Below are 23,566 nucleotides of genomic sequence, written 5' to 3'. Positions count from 1 at the left end.
CCACCTAGTAATGTGGTAAATTGAAGATTTCAGACTTAATTTAAAACAAAAGGTAAATCACGTACCCAGAATCCAGTGTGTTTCTCAAACCTATTTCCTTGGAAGTATAAATTGGGATGATGATGAAGTTTCAGAACAAAACAGTTTTTTTTATACTTTGTTCATTTCATATTTATCACTAGCTTGTTTGCTAATTTTCATTTGCAAGAGGCAATTCTTCCAGCTAACTGGGTGCCTCAATGGGCCACTGATTTCTTTGAAGTGACAGTCTGTAAATATGCATAAAAAAGAGATGCAATTAGCGTGTGTGGTTCAGTGCAGCCTGATTTCATTGGCAAGTTTACCCACAGTGTTGATAAGCTACATTATCTAGAAAATTGGCCGCTGAAAAACAGCACCTCTGATTGCCAGCAAAGGTTCCAGATAACAGGGTGCTGAAGAGAAATATAATTGAGGTTGAATATGTTAACCAAGGTGTCACATGCTCCTTAGAAGCGCTAATTTATCAGCATGTTGGAATTTTTATTAACATTTGGAATGCATTTCTACCACACTAATGAAGTGGAATTGGCAGTTCAGGTTTTAGTTATTGTCATTTCTGAGAAGTTAAATGCAATTTCTCGTTAGACACAGTTATGTAAATATATTTGTTCAGGGACTGAAAAAATTATACATTTCACAAAATACAAATATGTTGTTAAGGAGGAGTATGACAAATCAGCGCTAGTTAAAGTCATCAAAGCCAGCCAAATATTAGTACTGTAACGTGCAGTCTACGGTTTCCACTCATTTTGAGGGAAATGAACTTAGCAGAGTTTTAATGCATTCTGTAGTTGGCTCGTTAGTGTGACACAATCCCAGCTTAGTACACATTTTGTAACTGGTCATTTTGTTTATTTAATGGGGGTTTATACTTGGCATATTTTGCTTAACTTTTTTCCTTTCCCTGCCACCTTTTCATCTTAAAGTGAATTTAGGGCTGGGAAAGGTGCTGCTGGATTTTGTTTTCAGTATTTTGGCATATGGAAACTTGGACTGTTTTCAGTTTCTGAACTGTATGCAAACATGTTGTGTAACATTAGGCTGTGCATTGATGAAAAAGAAATTGGTAAATGGAACACATTTCCAAAATGCAGAGACAGACTGGTTGTGCACATTTTGTTTCTATGACATGTTGGTTTTCTATAGGAAAATGTAAATTGGGTATTATGGTAAGTAACCTAAGATAATGGGGCACCTATGTTAGCCAATGATACAAACTGAGTCCTCTCTTTAAGAATAAACCACTAAGTCGATTTATCAACAGTGAAAGACAGTAAGGGACAAGCAGGATTGAAGTTTGTGTTTGTAACTCCTTAGCAGAGCTACAGGCTGTCTAACATTGGCAGGGGCGCTGGAACAATTTATATAGTGGGGGTATTGAACCAAACTGTAAACCCTGTTTTATAATGGAAGCTACTTCAAGCCAGGGGGTGCAGCAGTGCAACTGGCACCACTAGTTCCATCACCTATGAAAGGTGGGATCTTACTTTATTATTTCATGGTTTTCCTTCCTAAATGGCATTTTGTATTCCCATCACTACTTGTTTTATAGTTATAAGTGCTACGTATGAAAAATGTAACTGTGTGTGTGTTATTTATAGGGGAATTGTAGACACGCCGCTCATCCATTCTGAAGATCTGAAGCCTCTGGTGCAGCGCTGGCTAACCGATATTCCTGCTGGGAAGCTGGCTCAAGTGACAGACCTGCAGGCGGCTGTAGTGTACCTGGCATCTGAAGCTTCAGATTACATGACAGGCCACAATTTGGCCATAGAGGGTGGTCAAAGCTTGTGGTAGAAAAGAACTGAGCATCTTTCTTCTTTGTAGCACTTCTAATGCATGAGCACAAGAGTGGGAAGTAGACAGGAAAAAATCCTGATTCTCACCATAGTCTACAAGCGAAGATGCTCCCAGGTGTGCCCAGAGAATTCTGAGTTCATCACAAAATTGGGTTCCTTACATGTAAATAAAATAAAAATATCTTTTCAAAAGTTTGTGCATAAAACACTTCAGAAAACAGATAAGGTAGTTAAACCAGTGCTGATTTTGTCCCTTACAGTATAAATAACCACTTAGAACAAAATGATTGCTTCCGTGTTAAAAATGTTGTTTGAAGACCTGTCTGCTTGTTTCGTCTAGAAATAATTTTGTAGGAAAAATGTATGTAATCCTTTATTTTCACTATTTTTTTGAGATTTTACATTCTGCATTCAATCTCTGTGAAGTTAGTACCTATAAGAGTATATGTAGGTTTACTACAGGTAAGGCCTCAGCTGGTATTTAGTTTAACAGGGGAATATTTCTTTTAAAGCAAACATTATTAGTTGGTCTGTGCTGCGTGCTTTTCTTTGGGTGTTTTTTATTCATGTTGTATCAGTGACGTGTGATTTGTTTATCTCCCCCCCCCGTGTTAAATGTGACCTCACAAAATAAATTGATTGCATTTGATCCTGAATGTTGCCATTTTATATTTACTGGTATATTTTTCACAGTATTTTTACACACACACACACACACACACACACACACACACACACACACACACACACACACACACACACACACACACAGACAGACAGCCAGAAAAGTATACAATTAACAGAGAATTATGTTTAGCAAATAAAATTGCTCTGATCCAAAGTCCATTGAAGCAAAGGGGACCATTCATATGCTTAAGTTAAGCATATGCACTATTGGGCTTTTTTTTTTCCCTTTGGCAGGCAAAGTTGAGCCAACGTTTTACTTAAACTTTTTTTTGTTTCTGTAAAATTCCTAAGAACTGCTAGTTCTCTGATGTGACTCAGTAATAATTCCAATGATTAATACAGTTACATCAGTGGAAAAACCTGTATGGGCAATAGAATCAGGCTCATTGTTTAGGGACGGTAAAGTGTGGCACAATAATAATGACAATACTCAGCATTTATATTGTCTCCCATTTGAGGACTTTTAAGCCTAGCCTGTGTGATTAAAGAAAATTTATTTGCAAGAATTCACTCACAAATCCTTGTCATTTGTTTTCCATTTGGCAGCCATATGTTACTGTAACATAAATAATTGCGGATGGATGTCATTACTTTTATTAGTACTACATGTCCACATGCTGGTTACCCGTTATTGTGGTGAATTGCTATAATTGTTTCAGACTTGACATTCACCATCATGCCGTTAGCTATGCGTTTCGCCAACGTACTGTCGTCATACTGGATAAATTGTAAGAAGATACCTGTCTTCATTAAGGTTTCTATGAGACCATTGATACTTAATAAATATTTCATATAGATTCATTTTTCCGGAGAGTGTTGTTGTTAAGACTAGATCTTCTTGGCTTGGAAAACTTGCCTCGTGTGCAGGATCTAATTTATTGACAATGCTCGGGAAACTCATAAGCTTCTGGAAAGATCAATTATGAGAGAAATTGTCAAGCGAAACAATTAAGAGCTTAAACATTTTATTATTTTTCTGAGCTCACAAACTCTTGTCTTTCTATTAGCTCTCACACTTGCCTCATTCTGTGTCATTTTCTGGAGGGCTTCATGCAATTCTCACATCTCTCTGGCTGGCTTTTCATCCCAAGGTGCACACGTTGGTGAACTCATCAGAAGCGATTCCAAATAATCCTAGAGGGGCTTGTATATCATGGCTTGGGCCTCTGGTGAACAGCTTGTTGCAGGTCCTACTTAAAGGGTGAAATAGCAAACTTCAGGTAATCTGAAGCAGAAACCACAGTCGCCACTTGAGCTGTAATTGAGCTCCTTGCTTTCAGTCTCAGCAGACAGACCAAGGACTGAGTAAGCCATGAAGACTGAACTAACCTTTCATGTCTAGAGATGGTCGCTCCAGGTTAACATGGAAGCACATTGGTAGGTTATTATGGGAAGCTTGAATTTCAGCTGCCTTGGCTTTATCTGTTCTGGGAAGAGGAGGTTTCAGAGTAAGATGGATACTCAGGGAATTTTCACAAGCCGCACATTCACTTTCAAAACAAAACAAAAACCCAGACAACCAAAATGAGAGGCTGCATTTTTCAAAATCCAAACTCTCCCTTAATTAATGAGCTTCAGCTATTTGGATCCAGCGCCTGTATCCCTCCAGTCTATTACCCTCCATGTTCTCCTTTTGAATATATGGGGAAGGGCAAGGAGGAGAGAGGTAGGGCATTTAGAATCATAGAAGATTAGGGTGGGAAGAGACCTCAGGAGGTCATCTAGTCCAATCCCCTGCTCAAGGCAGGACCAACACCAACTAAATCATCCCAGCCAGGGCTTTGTAAAGCTGGGCCTTAAAAACCTCTATGAATGGAGATTCCACCATCTCCCTAGGTAACCCATTCCAGTGCTTCACCACTGTCCTAGTGAAATAGTGTTTCCTAATATCCAACCTAGACCTCCCTTGCTGCAACTTGAGACCATTGCTCCTTGTCCTGTCATCTGCCATTACTGAGAATAGCCTGGCTCCATCCTCTTTGGAACCCCCCTTCAGGTAGTTGAAGGCTGCTATCAAATTCCCCCTCACTCTTCTCTTCTACAGACTAAACAAGCCCAGTTTCTTCAGCCTTTTCTCGTAAGTCATGTGCCCCAGCCCCCTGATCATTTTCATTGCCCTCTGCTGGACTCTCTCCAATTTGTCCACATCCTTTCTGTAGTGGGGGGCTCAAAACTGGACACAATACTGCAGATGTGGCCTCACCAGTGCCGAATAGAGGGGAATAATCACTTCCCTCGATCTGCTGGCAATGCTCTTACTAATGCAGCCCAATATGCTGTTAGCCTTCTTGGTAACAAGGGCACACTGCTGACTCATATCCAGCATCTCATCCACTGTAATCCCCAGGTACTTTTCTGCAGAACAGCTGCTTAGCCAGTCAGTCCCCAGCCAGTAGCGGTGCATGGGATTCTTCCTAAGTGGAGGACTCTGCATTTGTCATTGTTGAACCTCATCAGATTTCTTTTGGCCCAATCCTCCAATTTGTCTAGGTCACTCTGGACCCTATCCCTACCCTCCTAGCATATCTACTTCTACCCCCACTTTAGTGTCATCTGCAAACTTGCTGAGGGGGCAATCCATCCCATCATCCAGATCATTAATAAAGATGTTGAACAAAACTGGCCCCAGGACCGACCCCTGGGGTATGCTGCTTGATACCGGCTGCCAACTAGACATCGAGCCATTGATCGCTATCTGTTGAGCCCGACAATCTAGCCAGCTTTCTATCCATCTTATAGTCCATTCATCCAATTCATACTTCTTAACTTGCCGGCAAAAATAGTGTGGGAGACTGTATCAAAAGCTTTGCTGAAGTCAAGATATATCACGTCCACTGCTTTCCCCTCATCCACAGAACCAGTTATCTCATCATAGAAGGCAATCAGGTTGGTCAGGCATGACTTGCCCTTTGTGAATTCATATTGACTGTTTCTGATCACCTTCCTCTTCTCCAAGTGCTTCAAAATGGTTTCCTTGAGGACCTGCTCCATGATTTTTCCAGGGACTGAGGTGAGGCTGACTGGTCTGTAGTTCCCCAGGTTCTCCTTCCCTTTTTTAAAGATGGACACTATATTTGCATTTTTCCAATCGTCCGGGACCTCCCCCGATAGCCACGAGTTTTCAAAGATAATGGCCAATGGCTCTGCAATCACATCTGCCAATTCCCTCAGCACTCTCAGATGTATTAGATCTGGACCCATGGACTTGTGCATGTCCAGCATTTATCTGAATTTGTTTGGAAGTCTGGATTTTGAGCCTTGTAGGGCCTAGGAAGGCCCACTTGTGTAGCTTCCCCAGATACTCATTCTAGACATCCCAGTAAGGTGTGTATCTACCTTCCTCAGCTAGTTGTTAGTTCTGAAAGGCTGCCATCATCTCTCTAGGATCAACAAAAGGTGTTCCTGTTGGATTGGCTATCAGTCTACAAGTCAGCTTTATAGACTCCAATCAGTACAGCTTGCTGGTCTCAGGTTATCTCCATCTCATTCCTGCTAAAGAAATGTCCTCTCTCCCCCTTTGTCCCCAGCAGCCTGTGGAGACTGCGGGCTCTCACTTCAGAGGACCTAGCTTGCATTATGATCAACACCAATTTTTAAGGCTAGGTAGTTGTACCCAGGGTGTAAGACCTCTCTAGAGTTTTTGTTGCTTTCAGGACAAATAGAGGGGAATTTTAGATCACCTGGGTCTTCAGGTGATTGATTGGGCCTTTTTAAGTAGAATTCTTCCCGAGGGTGTTTCCCCAGGATCTCCAATTTGTTCCCAGAGGACAATGGCCTATTATTGTACCTTTTGAAAGGGACACTAATAAAGCCCAGCCCGGCTCAGAGGCTTGCCATTGAGTGGCACAGTAATGGTTCCCCCAGAGCAATTCCTATCCAGAGGTAGTTGGGGAAGTATCCTCTCACTGGGATTTTTCCACTAGAGAGGATTGGTTCAATAATAAATGGATGGTGAAAGTGGCAGAGTATTTGCCTTAACAGTGGAGGTGGATGCATTTCCATTGGTTTGGATTTGCATGAAATCAGAGGCGGTGCTAGCCCATTGCCCCCACCCCCACAACACATAATAAAAAGCGAATGGGTGGGGGGCTTGAGTTGTTTGGGACCCTAAGCAATGGCTTAGTCTGCTTATGCCTAGCGCTGGCTCAGCATGGAATTCTCACCTTGTCCAGAGAAATGAATCTTGTGGAAGGGTAGGCAGGAGTGCTGCCCCTCCCCCCTGCACTACGCCACCCCCCGAGGTCCTGTCCCCACACTGACCCTTCTCCCTAAGTCCCTGCCCTTGTGCCACCTCTTCCCCCGAAGCCCCCGCTCCTGTGCTGCCTCCTTTCCCTAAGACTTTTCCCCCATTACCTCCTCTCTGCCCTCTGCCTGCATCGCTCGCCGTTACGGCCGGTAAAAAGTGTGGGTCCATGGCCTCCTGTCCCCCGCTTTTCCAGTGCCCCTGAGCATAGGCACCATGGATGGAAAAGTTTCTGGAATGCTTCTGGCCCCTGTGCCTGGTTGTCCGAACACTACTGCGCGGGTCACTTTTAAATGTAATCTGTTCATCTAGAGGACCTGCCTTAGGCTGTGTTCTGGCCTTGACTGATTTCGTAAGTTTGTCTGACCTGGTGGCAAGCTATGTGTGGAAAATTCTTTCTCGTGGTCTGAGGAGTAACTTGGTAAGGGAGAAGATCAGTTTCTATTCAGGGACTGTATGAGCATAGTCCTGCCATGCCTCTGCCCTGTTGTACCACTTAGAAAGTTAAAGATTGGTGTAACAGTCACCCTTTCCCTGTGTTCCTAGAGGGAGGCACAGCGGCCCCAGAAACTCTTAATGAGGAGGTGTACTGCTGGAGTACCCTCAACGTGATCCGTTCCTTAGGGACGGCAGTATTGTGACTGAGGCAACTGACCCGTGATCCAGGAGTCCTTGGTTCTATCCCTTGCTTTCTCGTGCATTTGCTGTGTGGTGCTGGGCAAGTTACTTCAATCAAAATTTCTGGGTGAAGTTCTATGGTCTGCGTTACACAGGAAGTGCGATCAAATGCTCTGTGCCACTTTCTGACTTTAAAGTCTATTAATATAGCCCTAGAGTTAGTGGCAAGCGCACATTTTTTGAGGGGGAGGGAAAAAAAGCCAAAGCTCAAAATGGATGATAAGAAATGTCCCCCCCCCCCGTATTTTAGTACCGAAAGCACATAAGATAGGCGAGCTTTTGAAAGAAGATGCCCTTATTGCAAATGCTGGTGAGCTTGCAAGATGGAAACATCTGCACCTCAAGTTAGAATTTTTATAAAATAAACCAATATTCCGCTCCCGCAGTGTTTGCAGTGTTAATATATAGTCTGAATTTGTATATTCAGTCAAAGCCAGATGGCGTTGTTCCTAATATTACCTCTAGGAGGAAACCTCAACCTATGTTGTGTCTGTACTAACTGGGTTTCCCATTTATCTATTCAACTTTTATATTGTATCTAAGTTAGTACTTTTGATATTTCTAAGGGTTTTTTTTAACATTCATGTAGAACACCACATAATTGCAGAAAAGATAATAGTCACATACCCTAGGGCTTGGTGTACACTTATGTTAAAAGTACAGCTTTTATTGGCAACTAAAGTAATAACCTTTCCATGTCAAATTGCTTTAAATTAAACTTTAAAAAAAAGTGGCTGATACCCACACTTAGTAATTGTCAAACATTAGCATAATGTAGAATACGAAAGCTGCCTAAATCTTGGGTTTAAAAATAATTATTTACTTAGGTAAATTCTGTATTCAGAAGCATAATATTAGATTTTTTTCAAAAATACAATCTCTTCAATGTATATGATACAATTTAGACTCAAACTTGACATGGAAGTGGGACTGGATTTTATGTCGGCATCTGAGGAAAGAGGGATTATGTCACCTCAGCTCACCCATCCATCATTGGTCATGTTTAAAGAATGTGTTAGTGACACCGCAGAATGCTATAGGTACCACAGGTGACCTCGTACAAGTCTGCTTTCTGAGTATATTGTTGCCTTGTAGTTTGTGCATAATTTTCAACAGCTTTAGGATACCTGAGAGATGGATGTCTGAAATGATGGTGTGTGTGTGTGTGTGTGTGTGTGTATGTAAGTGTAAAAGTCAAGGGATTGCGGGTCAGTACAATGTTTCACACTGATGTATTTACCTTTCTGTTTCAGCACTTTACTTAAGCAATGGGGAACCATTTAAAATGTCATGTGCAGAGTAGGAGAGGAGATGGTATGTGGAGCCATTCATCCACCATTATTCTCCTGTGTGGAGAACACCCACAACCTCTGCCCTGTGCTCTCCTGCAGTGCTAGGTGCTCTGAAAAGGTCCTCTCACCTTCCGCACCAGCGAGGGGACTGGAGCCAGAATGGCAAAAAAAGGGAATAAGATTCGGTCATCCGCTTATCCCGCATTTAGACTGCCCCCGCCTTCCCTGAGCTGTTCTGCCTGTCGGTGTGTATCACCAGCAAAATGCCTACAGTGACTGGTGTCAGTGTGGTCCTCCCCCCGACAGCAGAATGGAGTCTCCCATTTGGGGACAGTCTGGTGGCCAGTGCGGTATGTTACCACATCAATCCGTGGGACCCAGCCCATGGGACCTCAGTTTTCAGCCTGGTAGGGGCTAGGGGTGCTGCAGTGAACTCTCAGCTCTTACTCCAGCCACCCTTCCATGCCCATAAAGACAGGCTGGCTCTACATATGGGGCCTTTACTGAGCTAGGAAATTAAAAGGAAACGCTGTGGGGGTGGAGGAAGCAGGCTGCCAAACCACCACTGCCCTACATTGTGGGAGAGCTTTTAATCTTGGCTAGTTTATACAATAAATATGTATCCAATCACACGTTCTTTCTGGTGCTGAGTTTTAACTCCTTTGAGCACAGCAAGAGGATATGTAGCCTTTCAGAGGGAACCATAATGAGGTTTGATAGAGATGGTCAACAGTTTTCCAAATATTGACATCTCAATGACATTTTTAATGAACAAGTTCCACTATTTTTTGGGCAGCTCTAATTTTCATTCCCTCAGCCCAGCCCCATCTCCTGCTTCTCTCCATCTCCCTCTCTCCAACAAACCAAGTTTTCTTCTCCAACATCCTTAAGCCGCCCATCCTCACCTTCAGTTAATGAGCCAATTTTCCCTCTCCTCACTCACTCACTGCTGCCAGCATGACCCCTGCTGTCACCAGTTCCATCTTCCTCCTAGTGCCCTTCCTGACCCCTATGGTCATGCTTCTGGCCAACCTGTTTCTCACTGATGGTTCCTGCTTAATGGGTGGGTTGAAAACCTGGAGCTGGTGGGGCTGGAGTGGGAAGGAGCTCACTTGGGGCTAGTGTAAGTCTCATGTACTAGCCAGCAGAGTTGACCTCACCCACAGAGAGGGCTACTGCAACTCCCTGTGCCTGGACGTAACACACACGGCCTCAGACACCTTGGAGACAGTATGCCACCTTCTGAAGTGGTGCATCACTGTACCCACATACCAGAGGGATGTGCCTTAAAGGCACAGTCCAGCCCTACATCTGCAAATGCTGTCTGAGGTGCCGTAGCTATGCCTTTTCTTAGGTACCACAGTGTTCTGGCTCCATGTGTAGTCTGTGTCTCTAGAAAGGCTCATTAATTCTGAGAATACATATTGTTTGCTTGACAGACTGTAACAGCATTTTGAGGAGCCATTAAACCTGTAAATCAGTGTTTTGCCACTTTAATAAAACACACCAAAAATTGGATTTTGACCCAACAGGCTATTTCTAGCTCCAAAAGAAATGCAGACATGCCCTTACATATATATTGTGGCATCAATGATACATTAAAAGTAAGAGATACTAAACATTTGGAACTGTTCCAATGATTAAGGACAGCAATTAAAATCCTCACTATAACAACACTTTTTTTGGTAAATAGCAATATGACAGGTACTACTCCATTTCATTATAACTCTCTTGAGATAATAGTGTGCTTTGCCTGAGTCGTTTCCCCTTCCACCATGTCACTCATCGAAATCTGATGTCACAATCCCATCACTTAGAAATGGTACCTAGACGTACTTCAGCATTTGCCTGCTGACTTATCTGTTAGAAGGGGTGAGTTATGTCAGGTGCCCCAGTGCTGCACCATGGCTGACCCCACTGGACTGAGTGCTTTGCAATGGCTGACTTAGGTGTGGGACGGCCTTACATTTCCTGTTTATCTTCAGACACAGGGTACAACTAATCACCACCAAGCTTCTAGCTTTGTGACTGGAGGAGAGCCAAAGCTACTCTACCGCACAAGCAGGATAGCTGAGCATAGGGGAATTTTAAAATGAGCCCCAGGTCCTAATTCTGCGTACAGACTCCACAGATTTTCCCAAGTCTGGAAGGTAAAAGCTTTAACACAAGACCCTGATATTGGCACAACAGTGGATTTCATTTGAGATGTTCAGTCTGAATGTAGGTCATTCTTTCTGATGTTACCATTTGCTAATTTTCATTCTTTTCTCCTTCAGAAACTTCCCCCCCAAGAACTCAGTCAGGAACCTGATTCTGCTACAAGAAGTAAATGGGATGTGTGCGCGCACGTGGGTATAAACTTTTTAAGTGACAATATCTCCTAACCGGGTGATTTCTTCCTTATCTCTTAAGCTTTCCAGCAAATCCCTTTGCCCACACTTCTACGCACTGCCACCAACCTGACACTCTGCTGTCACCATTTTCATCGTCCTTCTAGTGCCTTTCCTGACCCCCATAATGCTCCTGGACGGCCTTCCTCTCTCTGTTCTTTCCTGCCCCGCAGTTGGGTTTAGAACCTGTAACAGTGATGCTGTTGAATTTATTCCAAATTCACTTGCCATTATTACTTCTAGAGTATCAAATGATCTTCATAGAAGAAACTGACAACTTTCCTACTGCTAACCTTTTGCATTTTTAGGTTCAGATCCTATCATGTACATAATTAACTTTAAGCACGTGAGTACTTCAATGGGATTACTCACATGCTTAACATTAAACTTGTGCATAAATGTGTGCAGAGCTGGGTCCTAATTTGTTTAAATGATTCAGAAATGGGATTAGCACACAGTAAGTATTTTAGTTAGCCACAGGAATATGATCAGATGGTCATTCAGTTCAGGCATGTGTTAGACATTTTAAGAGTCCAAATTAGAATGGGTTGGCATTTTTCTGTTGAAACATTTAAACTAAAATTTCTGTTGAAAATTTTCATTTGGGCAAGAATTCTTTTTTTACTGGAAATTGAAATTTGTTACTTAAAACAGTTTTCAAAACCAGAAAATTTTCTTTGGATTAGACTGAACACTTTACAATCTTTTTAATTTTTTGATTGCATATTGATGGCTATTTTATGTCTTAGTATTTTTTTTCTGGAGAATTTTTAGTTTCCGTTTTTCTTCATAAAAACCTGGAAATTTCTGCCAAAATGCTTTTTGTTTGAAAAATATTTGTTTTGTTCACAAAAGCCATTTTTCTTAAAAATGTTTTTGATGAAAAATGTTGAACAGTTCCATTCGACAGTTGTTACTAGGGCAACAGCCGCAAAAAGAGAGGAATTTTAGAGAGGGATTGATGGATCCTGACTGAATTTTTATCCCCAGTTAATGAACAGTTAATCGCTGAAGTTTTGCATTGTTTCAATACCAGACGAGATGTTGATACAAGCAGATAAATATTTAAATGCAGTTATTGAAGCTGACTTATTTTCTCAGTAGCATATTGATCACATTGCTTCAGCTGTACGTAGGAATTAAAAGGAGCTTTCTATAGAGTCAATGAACAATTTAATGGAGTTACAAGAAGGAAGGAGGTTGTGCAGATATTTCTGCAGATGTTAGTATATGGATGCGCTCTATATTCTGTGTGTGTGTGTGTGTGTGTGTATACTGTCTAGATAGATCTCAAACACCCAAATATTTCCAGCGTAAAAATTGCATTGTCTGTCTTTTGTCTGTCTATCTATCTAGACATTCTTTATATCTTGGTCATCAGCATGTCTGATAAATTAGGTAGATGTGTGTTGTAATGCTAGACCTCTTATCAAAGTTTCTGAGAAATGGGATCAGTTATCCCTTGCATTTACAAATGAACAGCGGTTTCCTTCCTTCCTTACAGAATCTTCTGGGATCTGACATACTCTGTCCTTTAGGAACAAAAACACAGGGCATACTTGGGCACAGATCTTACACTCAAGAAAATGGTAAACTGTAAGGTTATGTCTACACTGCAGCTGGGACTGTTCTTCCCAGACCAGGTAGGCCGATTCTAGCTAGCGCGACTTGAGCTAGCATACTAAAAATAGTAGTGGGGAGGCTGCAGCCGGGGAGGTTTGTCGGGGCAGCCAGCCAACTCCAAACCCACCTGGCCCCTTGGAGCCGAGCTCTGGGGGCTACCTGAGCTGCCAGTCATGCCACAAGTCCACACTGCTATTTTCAGCACACTAGCTTGAGTGGAGCTTGAATGAGTCTGTCTACGCATACTGTGAGGTACACACTCAGTTGCAGTATAAACATACCTGGCAGGTTTCTCTTTTCAGATTGGGATGGTAATTAGAGCTGGGCAAAAATTTTTGGCTGAACCTTTTACAGCAAAAAATGCCTATTCAGTGACACTGAAACGTTCTAGAAAATCAGCTCCGTTTTGCAAAATTGTTCATGTAGGGAAAATAATCATAAAAGTTGAAACAGTCCATTTTGACCTTTTCGAAATGAAACATTTTGATGTATTGAGACCAAATAATTTTTTTCTGAAATGTCTTTCAATTTTTTTTATCATTTTAAAAAGTTAAAAAAAATGCTCAAAATCAAAATGAAAAGGTTTGTTTGGTGGGTTGGAGGTTTTGTAAGATTTTTTTTTTGCTGGTGGTGGGGGGATGAATTGGCTTTTTTTTTAACCTGACACAATTTTTTGTTTAACAAAAATTTTAAAAAAAAATTTATTTTGGATTGACACCAAATTAAATTTTTCCCAATTCTTCCGAACTGCCAGCAAACTGAAAAGCCTGTTGTTTGCACACCTCTATTTGGAATGTGTTGCCTTGTCCTAGAGAAGAGCCCCAAAAGAAAGTTGTAAATATTCCTAGTTGAATGTTATGTAAATAGGATGTGAACATGAATAGGGTGCCTGTATTCAGCAGAACGCTCTTTGAAAACAGAATGTACTCTGCAGGATATTATCCTGACGCATGCAAACGTGTGGAACCCAGGCAACTGTACATCCTAAGCAAGATAATAGCTGTCAACCAAATATAAACCCTTTATTTATGCCACAGGTGAACTGCCCAAATTAATACATGATTCATATCTCTCTAAAGGTCCCGAAAAGGATCTTGTACTACATAAAGATCTAGAAAAGGAGAGGTTGCAACATGAGAAACATGTTTTTAATACACTACAATTTGTGTTTGCATCTCTCATACAAACTGTATCCCAAAGCACAACTAGTATATACAGAAACAAAAAACATAAGAGTAAGGACCAATGCCTTGTCCACTTGAAATTCAGAGCAAAACTCCCACTGATTTCAGTGGGTCCAGAATTTAGTTCTTATCGCAGTTACTAAGAAACACAAATTGTTTACAGAAGTACACTAGGTTCAGATTTTGGTACCTTCATTGGTGTGATAAGTGCATACACCATTGACAGTAGTTCACATAACTTTGATGGACACTAGTTAAAGTATAGGACTTTCTGAAAAGTACATATTTAAGTGCATGGTCCTTAATGGAGCTGCAGGAGTTTTGCAAAGTCAAATGAGTGTTCCAAGCAATTTTAACTCCAAAAAGAGTTTGAGGCTTGCCAAACCTCAAACTCTACAAACTTTACCCACCCCTAATGCTCACAATGGGAGGGAACAGTGTATTTTGGAGAGGGCAGTAGTAGAAAAATATGGCCTCAAGTTAAAAATACAGACGGGGATTGTGATATATGGCCCAAAAGCTGGGGGCAATATTGCCCAAATGAAGACACTAATTTTACCTTAGGGCAGCTTTGGCTTTCTGATGCAGTCAGTTTTATTAAACCTTGGTTGGGGGATTGTTTTAGTTTTGGCTATACATTTCCTGCTGTGGCAAACCCTAACTAGGAGTTGCTGTTGGATGGAGGGGAGGGATTGGTGGTAGGAAACCTCTTCCTTTGCCCCTGCCTTCCTTCTTTCTTTTTGTCCTCTTTCTTCTCTTTCCTTCTCCATTGCTCTTTCTCCCTCTCCCCCACAAAGAAGCTGGGCGACCCCACTCTCCTGGCTGGCTGGATGCCTGAGGAGCAGCACTTCTGGCTTGGTTGAGCCAAGCCACTGTTGCTGAGACACTGGGAGAACTGAAGCATTGACATTTATTTTTCACGTGGTATCAGTCTGCTTCTGAATGCTCTATGGTTTGGGGCACAAAGTATCAGCGAGATTTGCTTGGATGGGCATCCTCTTTCCCAAGCTGGTGCATTGGGGAGCCTGGGGGTGGGGGTTCAGAGCCCTGTGACCAGCTTGTGACTAGCTGCATGCTTTCTGGGCCTGTTGATCCAGCCCTTTGCAGATGTCCTCACTGAATGCCATTACAGTGTTGTGTTCGAGATGACTTATTTCCATGGCACATGCGCCATACCCCTCTGAGCCTCAGTTTTAGGACCACAAGAGATGCTCTTTCACATCATGGAATTGCTCTTAATACCCCTGGCAAAACTGTTGCTTTGCTTCATACAAACATTTTGTTTGGCTTCAATGCCTGTCAGTTTGTGCTCCCAGAGCTTCTGAAATCTCAAAGTAAAATCACCTGCACTTTACCTGATATTGTACTGAAAACATGTGGACCTGAAATTTAGATGGTGTCAACGAAAATCCATATATCCAAATTTCATTTAAACTGAACTCAGATTCACTTCAAAGATTCATGACCTGAGAAGATTTATCAAAGGATCTTTCAGATGTTTCAGGGTCTGACTTTTCTAAAAGACCTCCCCCACACTAGCCAGAAGGGACAAAAAAATAAAATATCTGATAAAAGAGCTGCACTTTTTCTTTAGCAATATTTGTACAAATACATCCACGTGGGCCATGACATCCAGAACATTTTGCTGTTACTCTCTCTGCATTACAGTAACTTGCCTGAGCAGTGTGTCAAGATTCTTTCCAAGTGAAAGATGAACGCATGATGAATTGGACAGAGAGACTCCAATGGGAAAGAGTGCACAGAACTTTCTTATGCATGAGGCATTTTTTTTAGTAAATTGGACCCCATCTCAATCCCAATGAAACTTGATGACATTTCAACCTTACGAGTGAACAAGAATGCAAAAGCACATTTTAGCTATTTATATGTCAGAACATCAAAAGTTATAATTAAAGGTGTCAGTGCAAATGGGAAGCCATATTCCTCACCCCAGCGCAGCTCTTCTCAAGCATCTTACTTCGCTTTTCCTTAGAGGTTAGATACATGCTTCTCTTTTCCTAGAAGACTCATAGCAAAATATTTGAATTTATCACCAACCCTGAATACTTCTGTTCAGATTCTGCAAACATTTGATTTTGTCTGTAGAACAGAAAAGGGCATTGAATTCCTGCAATCTGATCAAAGCTGACTCTCTCTACATGTTCCCTAGGTGTTGGCTATATTGTTTAAGTCAAGGCCTGTCATGTCATATATTATTGTCAACGTAAAGAATTGTCACCTCAGTGTACAACTCCGTTTACTGTTTGTAGCTTAAATGCTGAAGTGTGCCTGGGCTTTCTAAATGAACCAACAATGTCAATATCTGTTTAGTGAAAATAATACCAGGCGGTTTAGAAATTTCCAAAACGTCTAAGGTAAATTTGGGTATTTTTACTCTTTTTTGGTTTGTTTTTGTATAAGTCCACAGGGGAAAAACACCAGGTATTTAACGATCAAGCCCATTTTGATGTATAAGAACAATAAGAGGTGGCTAATCTGCTGTGAGGTATTGTCCCAAAGAATTGTTGTCCATTCAGGCCCTGTTCTACTGCTCCTGGTACTTGTGCAATGCCTGATCAAACTGCCACCTGAGAAGCTTTACAAAAGCAACACACAAGTACCTCATTCTGCCAGGTACTTGGTTCCCAGCAACTCCAGGAGAACATAGATTCAATGTACTGTGACAAAGCTCCTCCTCTACCTTTGTGGGTCCTGCGCTTATTGGCGGATTTGCTCGCCTCAGAGATCTTCCCTTCTGGTGGAACCCACAGTCCGGGTCAACTCCTCCTGTGTCCGATCAGGAGTTGGGAGGTTTGGGGGGGAACCTGGGCCTGCCCTCTACTCCGGGTTCCAGCTCAGGGCTCTGTGGATTGCAGCTGTCTATAGTGCCTCCTGTAACAGCTGCATGACAGCTACAACTCCCTGGGCTACTTCCCCATGGTCTCCTCCAAACACCTTCTTTATCGTCACCAGAGGACCTTCCTCCTGGTGTCTGATAACGCTTATACTCCTCAGTCCTCCAACAGCACACCCTCTCACTCTCAGCTCCTTGCACCTCTTGCTCCCAGCTCCTCACACGCGCACCACAAACTGAAGTGAGCTCCTTTTTAAACGCAGATGCTCTGATTAGCCTGCCTTGATTGGCTGCAGGTGTTCTAATCAGCCTGTCTGCCTTGTTTCCAGAAAGCTCCTGATTGTTCTGGAACCTTCCTTGTTACCTTACCCAGGGAAAAGGGACCTTCTTAACCTGGGGCTAATATATCTGCCTTCTATCACTCTCTTGTAGCCCTCTGGCCTGACCCTGTCACAGTACATATAGAAGGCCCCAAATGCTTCCCAAAGCAACCCCTCTTTTCCAAGAGGAAAGGGGTCATTACATGGTATAAGCTGCATGAAGTAAATGAGACACAAAATATAGCAAAACACCCTGCCACGTTGAGGGTACCAATTCTTCCTGTAGGAAAGACTACATTGGAGAGGGCCGCCCAGGGCTCTGCAGACCCGGTCTCTGACAGCGTAAATATGGGTGTACAAGCACCCTAGTGGAACTAAGAATCAGGCCCTGTGAGTGCATTGCACCAACAGAGCAAATAATGAACTCCAAACTTAAGGCCGGTTCATGCCCAAGAACCTGGATGTGTGTTCAAGGGAGAGGGGTACAAGGAACCACAAGCCACCTTCCTGCATGGGCTGAGTCCTTCTGATCAGGGAGCACAAACACTCTGCAAGGAGCCTCTATAAAGACGACAAACTCACAGCCCCTTCATTAGTCTGCTGCCTGTGTTTTAATGGCTGTATTCCTTGGGAGCACAGTGATGCCTGCACCATTGCACTGCCCCTAATGCAAAGCTCTGGCTATATGCCACTCTTTACACCTTAAAGGCATAATTATGCTAATACTGATTCATAAGCATTAAACGCCTATAGGCATCGAGCTGCATTTAATTTTGCATTAGACTAAACATGATAAAGAAGTTGTTTTCTGTAATATATGGATTTAACTTTACATAGCAGGTGGTAAATGTTCCAACAAATACATATATTTCAAATCTGTAAATGCCTAAATATTTATATATTTAGCCAAATAAAGGCTGAAGACTCCTGCTGCTTCAAAGGAAGATCAGTTGAGGGAAACAGGTTGAAAGGAAACTGAGAACCTGAATTGCAGATGTCCTTTCAGAGCTGATTGGGTTCAGTAGAGGACAGTATTCCTGGTAAGCATGGGCTAGCAGAGAACAGTCTGTTTATTCTAAATATAAATACAAAGTGGAACAGTTTTTGAGATTGAGACTGACTGTATAAGCAAATGATTTGTAGGATTTGGAGCAGAAACTTAAACCTGAGTCTTCCACATCCCAAGTAAGTGCCCCAGCCGCAGGGTTATTGGCTTTTCTAGGATAGGTGTCTCTTGCTCTGAAACTCCAGTCCATCCTGAACCTGACAAATATTCCCGACAAAAGTTTCCACAAAAAGTTTTGGTTTTGATAAATCAGCAATTTGTGATGGAAAAACTTATTGTAAAAAAATTCCCAACCAGTTCCACTGAATATCCCTTCCAAAAAGTATTGCTATTACTTATGGCACCCCTGGATATTCTTGAGATCTATGTAAATATTCAGTCCCTTTTTGAATTTTCATAAGTTCTTGGCCTCAATAACTTCCTGCGGTTGTAAATTCCACAGTTCACACATAAGTGTGAAAAAGTATTAATTTTCATTGGTTTTGAATTACCCAACTTTTAATTTCACTGATTGTCCCTTTGGTCTTGTCTTTTGAGACACAAAGCCAAAGTTCTCAGTCTACCTTCTCTAGACCTTTCATTGTTTCCTATATTTTTTCCTATATTTTTATCAATGTCTTTTCACATACGAGGTTTTCCAGGACCTTGATTATTCTTTTCAGTCTTCTTTGAACCCCATCTAGGGGCTTCCTTATTCTAGTTTTATTTATTTGCAAATTCTAGTTTGTGTTCCATATTTAGAATCCTTATATCCTGGAGGAAATCAAGTAATTCTGATATAAAGAGAGTTAACACGTTATATGGGCATCTATTATTCTCCAAGTTTTGTGGTTGCTTGTACTAAGTTCTATATATAAATTTGGGATGCAGAACATCACCCAGTTCAGTGGCACCTTATTAGTGTAACGTGAATCTACACTTTCCTAAGGGATGGAAATCAGGACTATGATGTCCCATTACCTTGGTGGCAATCTTTCAGATAATGCTGCAAATATCTGCCACAATTAAATTGCTAGCTAAAGACAAGAGATGATCTGTGGAGACAACCTGATGGGAAAAGTTTTGCTAACAGTGGGAGGTGGAGGGGGAAAAGATTTGTATAAAGCTTTTCCAGAGAGCCAAGGAAAATGCCTTTTGTTAAACCAGATGCAAAAGACATGGGCAACCTCAGTATTTGTGAACTATTTGTAACTAGCCACAGCAAGACTTTCAAATGAATTGCATTGCCTAGGCTGGGCCAAGAATGAGAGAGAGAGAGAGCTCCACTTGGCTAATGTCAGGAAATAAATGAATACTTTGCGGCATTCACTAATACATGATGGCTTTGCATGGATTCACATCACTCGCTATGAGCTGCTAATATAATTCAGTTCACTTTCTAACTACAAAGAAAAAATATAACTATAAAGAATTAGACAAAAGACTGGCAGAAACAGTATCCCTCAAAGGCAAAAAAAAGAATGAGAGCTTTAATTAGTGAATAGAGCTGAGCAAATTATTGACTGTGAAATTATATTATTGGACAAATTTCACATTGAGGCGTTGAGCATAAATATCAAGACTTGTCTATACTAGGGAAATTTTCTAAAATTTTCCGCTATTGCCAACACAGGTTCAACTTTGCAGATATGGGGATCAGAAAAGTTGTTGTTGGTGATCCCTTGAGGATGAGGATAATCTTTCACAAGTTTTTTTTCATGGGTCCTTTGGTGACTGAGGAGTCTGATCGTTAAGCCACAGGCTCATTGGCAGACATTGCCGGTGGTGTTGGAAGATAGGGCTGGGATGCGATTGCTGCCTGACTGTTGTCTTTCCTTTCTTTTCTGGCATTTTTCTGTGATTTTCCTCAAAAGTGGATGTTCCCTCTCCGACGAGTCTTTGCCAGTTATCCCTGTCCTGGGCTGCTGTCTCCCAGTGTGTAGTGTCGATGCCACATCTCGTGATGTTTATCTTGAGGGTGTCTTTAAAGCGTTTCTTTTGGCCTCCCCGTTTCCTTTCTCCTTTGGTGAGTTGGGCGTACAGCAGTTGTTTTGGTAAGTGTACATCAGGCATGTGCACACAGTGCTTGTCCCACCTCAGCTGGTGCTGGATATTCAGAGCCTCAACACTGAAGATGTTGGCCTCTGTGTGGACACTGACATTAGTGCGATGATCCTCCCACTTTACGTTGAAGATCTTCTGAAGAAAGTGCTGGTGCTGCCATTCCAAGTGTTTTCAGTAGGTCTCCCAAGTCTCTCAGCCATTGAGGAGAGTTGGGATTAACACTGGTTTATAAACTAAACGTCTAGTATGTGTTCTGATGTTGTGATTGTTGAACACCCGGTGAGACAGTCTGCCAAAGGCAAGGCTGGCACAGCAAATTCTGTGCTGAATCTCAACGTCTATGTCTGCCCTCTGTGAGAGATGGCTGCCAAGATAGGCAAAGTATTCTACATTTTCCAGTTCTTCTTTGTCAATGTAGATCTTGCTTGCTGGGTCTGATGATTGACCGGGGGCTGGCTGATAGAGGACTTTTGTTTTGCCAATGTTCAGAGTTAGCCCTAGGCTTTTGTAAGCGTCAAAGAAGCAATTAAGGGCTGTTTGTATATCTTCCTTTGAGTGTGCAACTACAGCACAGTTATTTGTGTACTGAAGTTTGGTTATTGTTGCTGATATTACTTTATTTCTGGCATAGAGATGAGAAAGGTTGAAGAAGTTGCCGTCAATCCAATTTTGGATGCCAATGCCCTGTGGTAGAAGGTCTTGGGTTAGTGTTTTCATAGCTGCTAAGAAAATGGAGAAAAGGGTGGGTGCCAATACACAGCCTTGTTTTACACCTGTTCAGATGACAAAGGGCTCAGAGGTAGAGACACTGCACAGGATGAAGTCAGTCATCTGGTCGTGAAAGAGTCTTACAAGGGTGATACATTTGCTTGGGCAGCCAAACTATGACATGATTTTAAACAGAGCCTCACAGTTGACAGAGTCAAAGGCTTTGGTCAGATCGCTAAAGTCCATATACAGCTCCTGGTGGTGTTTTTGACATTTGTCCTGGATCTGCCTGGCTGTGAAGATCATGTTGGTGGTGCCTCGTGATGGTCTGAAGCCGCACTGGGGCTCTGGCAGTACTTCCTCTGTAAGAAGGAGCAGACGATTCAGTAAGATTCTAGCAAGAATTTCCCCAACAATGGAGAGGACCTCTTAGGACACCAAAAATCCAATCCTGTTCTTAAAAAAGGTAAATTTTATTAAAAACAAAAAGGAAAAAAATACACCTGGAACTTAGGCTTTTTGCTAGATCTTAAAAGAAACAATTACAAAAATTAAGCACCCAAAATAGCTTTCTTGGCGGTTCAGCTTAAAGGTTACAAGCAAACAAAAGCATCTGGGGTTAGCACCGAGGAGATCCACAAGCCAAAATAAAAAATAAACCTGATAGCATCTATCCAAATTATTTCTTCTAGGTATGGAAGATACTTTTTCATACCTTAAACTGCACTCCTGCTTATAGCATTGCTGCTCCGTGTCCAACTGCACTCCTGCTTATAGCATTGCTGCTCCGTGTCCCTGCAGCTCAGAGAACAACAGACAAAGGGAAAGTTTCTTTCCCCATTTTAAAAAGTCCTACCTTCCCATTGGCTCTTTTGGTCTGTGGGCTTGTTAACCCTTTACCTTTACAGGTAAAGCAAGCAGAGAACAGCTACCAAGAGGGATTTTACAGCTAGCTGGCTGGCTGGGTGTCCCTCAAAGGTAGCTACCCCATCACTTTATTTATCACTTTCCTTAATTGGGATCTGAAGCATCATGTCATCTCACCCTTCCCAAGGCAGGTCTAAATGACATGGCACTTTTAATAGTGTTAACAATCTGTAGCACTGAACCAATGAGGAGCTTTTTGCAGAATGTCCTTAGTGAACACAAGGATTCAAAGGGCAGAATTTGGCTCAGATCGGAGTTATATTTGTGATGTTATTTTCGGCTGTAAGGGGATAGAGTCACAAATACAGGTTTTTAAATAAACTGCAAGACATAACAGAGTAGCTGGAAAATGAAGTAACCAGTTATTGTACATACCTGAGATTAAAGCGAAGGGGATATGACTGCTAATTATACTGCTTTTTAATTTTAATTTTATAGTTATTTTTATTTTTGCAAATCTGGCTTCAGTTTATCAGTACCTATATTAAAAGAAACATTCTGGAATTTCTCCTTTCAGTTTGCTACGGTTTTCCATATAACTGAGTTAAGATGTATTGGTGTACTGGACACTTTTTCCCATTTAAAAAGCTCTTGTAAATGATCTATTTATTTACATGAAAGAAACGGATTCCTAATGCAACCCACTGTAAGTCTTCCTCCAAACGTGCCTTGAAAAAAGACTGCCGTTTCTTATGTGGCTCCTGCTTTCATGTTCTGAAAATTAAAAAAAAAAATGTATTCTTAAAACTAAATAAAATATATATCAGTATTTCTGACTGTGAATGTGAGCACTTCCTCTGAATAGACCCATTTGAATGGCCACTCTGTTTTGTTAGAAAAATATATTAAAAAGTAGAAACAGCTTGCTGATTGAAAGAGAGGCATAGAAACAAAATATGCCATCGGAAAAAAGGGCATCTTATCCAACAGGATCTTGGTAAAACTTCAAATGGAAAAGTGACACTCATCAAAAGATTTCTATATTTTCTTGGCTGAATAATTTACTTTTGGAGGGAGAGTCATGCAAAGGAAGTATAACTGAAAACTATTAAAGCCATATCTTTATTGTGTGTTAGAGCTCAGACATTACATACTGAGCTATGTCTGCTGCAGCTTTCAGTGTTTTTCAGAAAAAGTAAAATCTATGGGCCAGATCCTCAGTGGATGTAAATCAGGGTAGCTCCACTGAAATCATTTCACATCAACAAAATCTTCTCTCTACAGACAAATCCTGGGAATGGGAGACACGGAATGGATCACTTGATGATTACCTGTTCTCTTCATTCCCTCTGAAGCACCTGGCATTGGCCACTATTGGAAGACAGGACACGGGGCTAGATGGACCTTTGGTCTGACCCAGTATTGCCGTTCTTATCCTAATGTTTGTAATTTGGACGAATCATCTATTGACTTGAGGTGAAGTTCTGGCTGAACAAAGAGTGAGCAAAAATTAAATAAGGACTTCAGGATCTTGCCCTTAATGAATTATTTCCATTCTTTGGATTGGAAGAAACAAAAACTTTGGTAACTTAAAAGAAAGTTAGTTGGTGGGAGTTTTTAAAAGATGCCTTTTCCCTAAGTGTGATTTAATTGAGGCTTATTAATCATTTGTATATAGCATCATAGGTGTGTGTAGCACTGTACAGAGATTAGATACATTCTTGTATTGAGGAGTTTGCAGCCTAGGGCTTTGATCCATCCTTGGCATCG

The 23,566-nt window shown here is 41.6% G+C and overlaps 1 protein-coding gene across 1 annotated transcript in view; it reads left to right on the top strand.

Annotated features, from left to right (window-relative positions):
- Nucleotides 1-2,444, top strand: part of LOC120369035 (2,4-dienoyl-CoA reductase, mitochondrial-like) — a 50,995-nt gene extending 48,551 nt beyond the window's left edge. Inside the window, exon 11 of the mRNA XM_039481915.1 lies at nt 1,644-2,444. Coding sequence (XP_039337849.1) covers nt 1,644-1,839 — 196 coding nt within the window. The 3' untranslated portion in view covers nt 1,840-2,444. The remainder of the gene's footprint in view (nt 1-1,643) is intronic.
- The last annotated feature ends 21,122 nt before the right edge of the window (nt 2,445-23,566 follow it).

Source organism: Mauremys reevesii, linkage group 7 (assembly GCF_016161935.1).
Source record: "Mauremys reevesii isolate NIE-2019 linkage group 7, ASM1616193v1, whole genome shotgun sequence".
Taxonomy (NCBI): domain Eukaryota; kingdom Metazoa; phylum Chordata; order Testudines; family Geoemydidae; genus Mauremys; species Mauremys reevesii.
Note: the sequence above shows the minus strand (reverse complement) of the source record. Positions and strands in the feature narration are given on the sequence as shown.